At 39.5% G+C, this 8,591-nt stretch overlaps 1 protein-coding gene across 2 annotated transcripts; it reads left to right on the forward strand.

The window, feature by feature from the left end:
- Positions 1 to 731: 731 nt before the first annotated feature.
- LOC114148518 (immunoglobulin-like domain-containing receptor 1) lies at positions 732 to 7,757 on the forward strand. Of its 2 annotated transcripts, none has more exons than XM_028023872.1 (8): positions 732 to 1,007; positions 2,516 to 2,686; positions 3,885 to 4,034; positions 4,249 to 4,368; positions 4,468 to 4,614; positions 4,923 to 5,045; positions 5,285 to 6,135; positions 7,157 to 7,757. In XM_028023872.1, exons 1-8 carry the CDS (start codon positions 959 to 961, stop codon positions 7,193 to 7,195), a joined length of 1,650 nt encoding a protein of 549 aa, XP_027879673.1. In that variant the 5' UTR covers positions 732 to 958; the 3' UTR covers positions 7,196 to 7,757. The 2 variants fall into 2 exon arrangements, with proteins under 2 accessions (XP_027879673.1, XP_027879674.1); XM_028023873.1 differs by having other exon boundaries at positions 733 to 1,007; positions 5,291 to 6,135.
- Positions 7,758 to 8,591: the final 834 nt, after the last annotated feature.

Below are 8,591 nucleotides of genomic sequence, written 5' to 3' on the forward strand. Positions count from 1 at the left end.
AGCATTGAGAAACAATTGTGTGAGAAGTGAAGAGTACTTCAGCACAGGCGGGTCTGTGTTGTGTCTGCGCTGTAAAGCTGGAAGAGGGTCCATGTCCCCTGCAAGACGTGAGAATCCTGACAGCTGCAGCGCTTTGCATCCTGAGAGGAAGCTCCACAGTCAGGAGCTGTGAGGAAAACAAATCCCTCTCCTTCATGAAGAGGATGTCAGCATTCACGTGAGGAATGCATTCTTGTTTAATGGAAACTCACAGCAGCACTGCAGACTGTTGTTGATGGACTACTTCAATCTTACTGATTAAAACCACAACGAAAGAGACGGATAGGATAACTTCTAAAAGAGAGAGCAACTTTTGTTTCTCTAAAAAAAATGGCTTGGTTTAAATTAAAAGACTCATTAACAAACAAACATCATGTTAAAATTATGACACTATCCGTTAGATTTAGGCGGGGTGGGGGATGGGGCAATAACGTTTTCACACAGGTGGTGGCATGGCGGTTTGGGGAGTTTTCTTCCTTCATAAATGAAATATTTAATTTGAATATTACATTTCAAAGCGATATTAGAATTTCTTTGACGATATCTTTAAGTGGGAAACAAGCACAAACAGAGGAAAGCTATAAGGGGGCAAATTCTTCTGTAAATTCAGGTCAATTTAATATCCCCCATCGTGTCTCCCCGCACCTGTCACAGTGGGCGGGGCCAGTGATGTCACCTGTAGTTAAGTGGGGGAGGGGATGATCATCCTCCGCCTTTCCACTGGAAGTTCGTCTGAACTACTGCTGAAACATCTTCAGGGAGAAAAGCAACGCTACCATGTTGCCTTTTTTGGAAACCCGGTGATTATGTAGAACAGCGAGTACATGACGTTTTTCTACCAGTACTCCGGGTTTCTACAAGATTTTCGGTTAACAAGAGCAACAAGTGAAGTTTCCGCGGAAGGATACAGAGCACCGAGATGGGAAATGTGATACTGGTGGTGTTTCTGCTGCTGCACCTGCCAACAGGTGAGGTTTTAGCTCTCCCAGGACCAACACTTTCTGCCTGAAAGTTCGCCTGTGATTCTGTGTTACTGTTGTATAATTTGTAGTGAGGCATTCAGAGACAGACAAGGAAGAAACCTAGGGCAAATCGTCGTCAGTAATAAACAATGGTGGCAAGTTAATAATCGACAGGTGTAAACAGGACAAGGCCGAGTGATGTCACGTATCTGCGGGGCCTAGTTTTCCATTTACACAAGAAACTCCCAACATCAGGAGAACAGTTTCTGCAACCACACAAAGGAGTTAGATCATTTATCAAAGACGCTGTTAACAAAAGCGTTTTAAATGCCTTCTTACCCCTTGTAGGGATTGGATTTGTGTCACGTTTTCTGTTTCAAAGACCATTTCTAATCGTGTCTCTTGTTTCATGATCACTTTTGTCAAATAAATGTAATTAATTAAAGCTGGTCAGTGGTGCAGAGGGTTGTAGCCTCTAATTTTTATTTAACCTGCTGATAGTTTACACTAATACTGTCCATATGTAAGAGTAGCATGACAGTTTGATTTACAGGTTTTTTTCTGTAAAACACATAAGAACTTCATAATGTTGGCTATTCTTGACTTTTGCTTGAACCTTTGACCATATTATTATTGCAACAATAATGACAGCAATAATTATAATAATTGTCTACTGATTTAATTTTCTTTGCCTGGAACAGATTAGCTCTGTTCCTCTAAATGAAGACTAAAAACCCACCGGTTTAGAGTTGCCTTTGAATCACAATAAAAGACACATTAGCCAACATATCTGATATTATTTTGGTGAGGTGTCTCATCAAAAGATAATGTCTGTTGAATTGATGACTGTGTGGTGTTTTCTTTATAACTTTGTAATTTTCTGATTTATTTAAAGCACTTTGAACGTGCTATACAAATAAACTTTGATTTTGATTTGATATATTTTGTAATATGTATTAAAGGTTGTTGTAGAGGTCATTGTCATTTTTGGAGAGCCTTGCTAGTTAGATTTCTCTCTGAAGCTCAATATGTTTTAACTGTAAAATCAAACACTGTGTTAGACTAAAGATAATTAATAGAATATTTTTCATACTTGGATAGAGTGTGCAGATGTTTGTAAAATTAGGTAAAGCTCAATCAATCCTGTTTTTTTCACATGTATCTTTTTATATTAAGTTAATACATTATGACTGTAACTGATCGTCAAAGTTTAAGGATTTCAAATATTGTTAAATTATGAGAAGCAAAAGCTCATAAATATCAGACAACAGGTACAAAGTGTTTACATTTTCCAGTAATCGTAGATCATAATTTTATTCATTAGCGATGGCTTCCTGTCATGAAGGCATACAGTTTGCAGTTAATGACTGATAACTGTGATTATAGGTGATGACACAGTCTACTTGTTGTAAACTGTTAACCAGTCTGGTCAGATTCCTGCATTTAACCACAGAGTTATGCTGCTGTCACTTAAATAACCTGACTCATGTCACTGTTCTCCGTCTTTGTACCAGAGCTGCTGTCCATTCAGGTGGTCGTTCCACAGGTTGAGAGAGCAACAGCGCTGTTTGCTTGGGTGACAATCCGCTGCGACTACACAACATCAGCAAACCAACAGGAGGTCCTCGTCACGTGGAAATTCAAGTCGTTCTGTAAAGACCCAGTTCTGGAGTACTACTCCGCAGGTGAGGCTGTCGGTGAATGGGAAGGGCTCAGTAGGATCAATTTAGGCTCTGCATTTAGATATTTGATTATTTTTTCATTGAAATGGCTAAATAAACTTTGGAGGAAGTTCTGAATGCATCGTCAATCCGTCCTAAAAAAGTTCAGTTAGGTTCGGTGTTTAGTTTACTAGTATTTACTTATTTTCCCTTCACCCAGGGCGAAGACTCTATCATGACATTTAAAATCTACCTAATATAAAAAATATGTTTTCTTTTTTTCCATTAACAAATGATAAAGGGCACAGCCATTGACTGGATAGATGGATGAATGCAATATAAAATAAATAAAACCACCTGAAGATGGTCAGTGTTGCATCAGAATATTTTTAATAAGACTGCAGACATTTAAAAGTAAATGATTTTTATACTTAGTTGAGCTTATAAAATGTACTCAAATGCAATCCAAGTACGGCTGTTGAGGAGTCCCCTCTGGTCAGACTCTAAAGCCCTGCTGCATCTCATGTGCTGTGCAGCATTTGGACTGGTTGAATGCTGCAAGCAGCTGCATTTGGACTTTACCTGACTTTTCCACAGAACCCAGAATAGTTACCTTGTCTTGACTTTGTTTATGTTAGCAATTCAGTTTAGTTCAGGGCAAGCTATATACCTTGTTGAAAAATGTGGACTCTGACATAAAGCTTTGGTCCTGTCCATCTTTTTTTCCCCCTAACCATAGTTGTGTAAGAAACCTTGAAGTTCCCAAATAGCAGAGTTTAGCGACAGCTGGGAGTCTTCTGTTTAGTTTTGGTTCACTTTTTCAAAATGTTGCGCTGCATATTAAGTTCCACATGCAAATGTGTTCAGGTGTGAAACAAGACTGTATTTGTTTGTTATATGTGTGCACTGAAGAGAGAGGGTTTGGTATGAATACATGTATCATTACATCATTAGTTGTGACACAGAGGCTACATGCTGATCAACAAAAGTAATGTACCCAGGTACTGTTTATGATTGATTACCTCTGTTAATTGCTTTCTTAAGTTTTGTTGTTGAATTCGCTTAATTTATATATTTTTTTTCTTTTTAATTGTACAACTACAAAAGATATTGTACAAACTAATACTGCAACACAAAGAAAAAACATCTTGGCTGCTTTATTAGGCACTTACCCTGAACCGAAACGGTAAGCCTGATGCTCTGCTCTACTTTGTTTTTTAAGCTTATCAGGCGGCTCTCCAGATGGGTCAGGATCCTGCCAATGACTGTCCAGACAAGCAGCGCACAGTTCGGACCGTCATCCAGAAGAGAGGCGTCAATGAGCCAACGCTGGGGTCAGAGTACAGAAATCGTAAAATCACAATCCAGAACAGTAAGTTTGATCCCAGTATAATTTCTATGTTGCTTATTAGCTTGAATGTGTTGTCCTGGGACGGTTAACATGCATACTCTCCTGTTTTTTCCTGGCTATTACTCTAGTGTTGAAGGATTGTATTCTCTATCTTTTTTAAGAGAGCATATTGTAAATAGTACGTTATAGCAAATACCCAGTGTAGAGGGATTTAAACAAAACTTTTTCTCAACAGAGGCCGACTTGGTGATAAATGAGGTGATGTGGTGGGATAACGGCATGTATTACTGCAGTATCGATGCTCCTGGTGACACCACAGGCGACTCGGATCGAGAAGTCAGACTCATCGTGTACCGTAGGTTTCTTCAGTTTCTGCTGCTGTCTTTTAACATTCACAAAGATCAAAGCCCGCAAACATAGGAACCCGGTAATAAAAATTATTTTCTTGTTTCAGACTGGCTGACTGTGCTATTTATCATCATCGGCGCTCTGTTGCTCATCATGCTCTTCTGCATATGCTGCTGTCAGTGCTGCCCGCAGAAATGCTGCTGCTATGTCCGCTGCCCCTGCTGTCCGCAGACCTGCTGTTGCCCTGAAAAAGGTACTGACAATGTCTTCATGTCATGGAGGCAGAGGGAGGTTTCTGTGGCAGAAACTCTTTTACAGATTCTGATTTGGGAAAAAAAAAATTCTAGAAAAAAGTTAATGCAGCAATGAGCTGCACTTCAGTGTTCCTTCACAGTCTTTAAAACTTTGTGATATAAAAGTATGATCTTTATCTTTCTTAGAATGTACTTTCAGGTTAAAAAATATTGGAAATTATTATTAACTTGCAGATTCTGATTAAATAAACCAACTCTGTGATACTTTGCGCCACTGAAACGTTTCTGGTCTTTGCTGTGATTGCAGCTGTGATGCAGCATCGAATGCTGAAACAAGCTCAGAAAGCCATGGCTCCCTGGATGTACGGTCAGCCTGTTTACGCAAACGTTAGCAACACCTCCTCCCAGGGTGTTCCCCTGCTCTACTCAGGTGAGTATCGGTCAAACAAAAGCATGAAAAGATTTATTTAGTGAATGATTTGTTTCTTTTCACAGGGTGTGTCTATTTGGTTTGAAAACCAAAGTACAAGAAAACCAGTTCTTGCACTTATAAGGACTTCTAACAAGCCCATTACATATTTATGTTGTGCCTTAGTATATTTAACATCTTTTTCTGTAAACTTGAAGTTTTTATTTTGTCTTTATCTGATTTTTTTTTTCCTTGTTTACTCCCAGCCTCGGTGTCAGATTACCCAACCAAACAAAACATCTCCATGACTCCCATCCCTCTGGGACCCATGGCCCTACAGCAGCAGCAGCCCCCTTTGCATGCTCAATACATGGTGAATGGCAGCCTGCGTAGCAGTAATCAAAGTGCCAACCCAATGCTGGACTACCTGGAGAACCAGATGAGAGGGCTGGATGTGGGACCCCCTCAAATGGCACCACATGCTGTCCGAAACATGGCCCCATTACAGCCCCAACCCTCTCCTCCAGCTGTGCCCTACGCCCCCGGCCCGCCAAGCATGTTGTCGGCGCTGGATGATATGGGGGTGAAAGGGGTGGAAAGAAGGGTGATCACTCTGCCTCCTATCATCCAGCGAGGTCCTGCTGGAGACGGGGCCGGAGGGTATCCGAGAATGTCCAGTCACTCTAGTGGGAGTACTAACCGATCAGGAAGGGGCCAACGGGGAGACAACCGTAGGTACAGAACCAGAGAGGACCTTCTACCAAGGCAGGGGATACTGCGCGAGTACAGCGACGATTCGGACTGGGACAACCGGCGAGGAAGAGCAACGCACAGGAGTTCAAGGAACGAGAGGGGCAGTTCGTCCGGGAGGAGAGAGCGAGGGTCCAGGCCGCGTGCCCGAAGCCGCGACGACTTGATGGAGGAGCTGCATAGCAGATCGGCAAGGAGGGAGAGGAGCTACTCCCCTCCTACGCACCACAAAGGATCCTGGAGCTCAGATGAGGGCAGCAGCCAGAAAAAAGGACGCAAAGTAAATGATTGGTCCGAGAAACCACCCAGCTACTACGCCAGTGAGGTGCAGCCTGATCGCAGGAACTACAGCCATCTTTCTGTAAGAGCTTCTCCTAGTGCTGACACACACACTGAAACAGCAGTGTGTTAAAATTTAACCCGTTTTGTCATTGTGTTCTAATACCTTTAGTTTTCAGTCTTTACCTCTTTCTTGTTTCTTTAACCTGTGTGTGTTGTGGTTTTGAAAACAGTCCACCATTTTATAGCAGAGTCACAAACAACCTGAAAGATCAATTTAATACTCAGCTTAGTTCCACTTTGAGGAAATACTTCTTTCGTTGTACTTTGAAATCTGCTTCAAAGTATGATGACCTTTAGAACCTGCAGTGGCAATATCTTGTCTCATAAGTGTGAGCATGAAGTATATTGGGTATATAGCAATATGCAAATAAGTGAATGATAAAACAGAAATGTACCAATATTACATGCACACAATATTAACATACAGTATGTTTTTGCCAGATCTTATGAGAATTTGCTTCTGAGAAATGGAAAGATATATATAAAAAAAAAAAGGTAATTGGAGTAAATGCTTCATCTTATAATTTTTCAGCTGGAAACATAGGAAAAAATGTTTACAGCTTAAAACAAGTTTCCAGTTTTAAGCTGGAAACTGGCTGTTACAAATCTTGTGTCACTCTGTGATAAAAAGAATCAGTCTGTGTTCTTGATCGCCAATTTGTGGGAATATTAAACTCGGATGCTTGTAGAGTAGCAGATTGTGGCTTTGTTGCAGCTTTTCCCATTGCTTCAGGTGATAGTATAAGCGCATCATCTCAAACCTTTTCTGATTCCTTTTTGATGGAATTAAAGAAAATTGGCACTTTAGCAAGATTCAGCTCCAACTGTTCCACAGACCTTTCACACTGCCCCCAAGTGGCAGCAGGTGGGTACAACAAATAGATGTGCAAAGCTCTTTATCGTCTGTTCTTGCATAGCTTTGGTTTCTTCCTCTTCTTTGGTGCTTTTTTGTTGTTTCTGTCTGTTTTTGGATGTGGTAATCATAGCATCTCTTGCTTAGACTCTAACCTTAACTTTTTTTCACGTTTTTTTTCTCATAGGATAGAGGCTCCCATAGCAGTACCAGCGTAGTCATCTGAAACATTTCTTTTATATTCCTCTGACTGCTTCCAATGAAGAAGTTTGTAACTGTACCTTATTAATAAACTGAAATGTTGTTTTACAGACCTAAAACATTTAGGACTGTAAAAATATGCACATACATGTAGTATATGTGCATAAGTTTGAACTGCAAATCCATTGTGTATTACAGCAATATAATAAATCATGTTCATTTCCATTGTTATTTGTTTTTGTGTGAATCTTTCATGCCACATTTTCTGTTTTGTGTGCTTTTCCCTGGTGATGGAAAAAATGTCTTTAGGTTGATGTACACTTCGTTTCAACAAACACATGAAGTATTGTGTAGTGATTTGTTTCTACATTATTTTATTTTTGCATAATTCTTGTAATATTTAAACATTTTGTTTTTATCTCTAATAGAACAGCTGAAGCAGAAACCACAGATTAGTACTTTGAAATGAATGAATAGTTTTGAAATCACTGTCGCCACTTACTGTATAAATGTGATCTTACTTAACCATTTCTTTTGTGATAGAAAAGTAGTGTTGTGTATAAATAATGTTAGTATGTTTTTTTTTTAAATAAACATTGTTTAGACACAACCAGAGTGATTTTGGTCCTTAATGTGCTCAAATACTGGAGATGCAGACAAAGTCACCTCAGGTTGATTGGAGATTTTCAATGGATCATATGTGAATTTATTTGACTGTCAACAAGGGGAGCAAAGCTTATTATTTAGTGTCTGCTTATAAATAAAATGATAGGCCTTACATCAATAAAAAAGAGTGAATACCACCATGGTAAAGATGTATAAAAAGCTTTATTCTTTAGCTGCAGTTGCATATTTTTTATACATATTTCCAAATCAACGCACAAGATTCATAGACAAAATCATATTTCCCTCATGCCGTTTCCCATCCTCAGATCTCCTATCAAAAACATGAGCTGAGGAAAAGAGAGGGCTCAAGACTCTCATTTGCTTCAGTAAATGTTATAGATGACAAATGGCTGTCCTGTTGGTAGAACAGGGTCGTACAAACGGCAGCTCATTAAATAAATGCAATAGATACATGTTTTGAAGTTTTTATTTTATAAAACTGACAGCTTCCTGGTCACATATGAATACAGAACAGTGTAGGATATATTTGACTGGTGAAGATTGCTGTTTGGATTTGTGGTATTGAGTTGGCATGCAGTTTTTTAATGACTGTGCAAGCTTAATGAACTGTTTTGAGTCACCAATGGCATGCATTTAATCTATTAGGCCAGGGCTTATTGTCCCAAACATTTTGTCACGTGGGACAAAATTGTTGAGTCAAAAATAATCGAGGGCAAAAAAAACAGAACAAGACAGCCTAAAATCAAGCAAATAAATGTATTTTTTATTTTATCTACAAGAAGTTGCACATTTCC

Source organism: Xiphophorus couchianus, chromosome 7 (assembly GCF_001444195.1).
Source record: "Xiphophorus couchianus chromosome 7, X_couchianus-1.0, whole genome shotgun sequence".
NCBI classification, from domain to species: domain Eukaryota; kingdom Metazoa; phylum Chordata; class Actinopteri; order Cyprinodontiformes; family Poeciliidae; genus Xiphophorus; species Xiphophorus couchianus.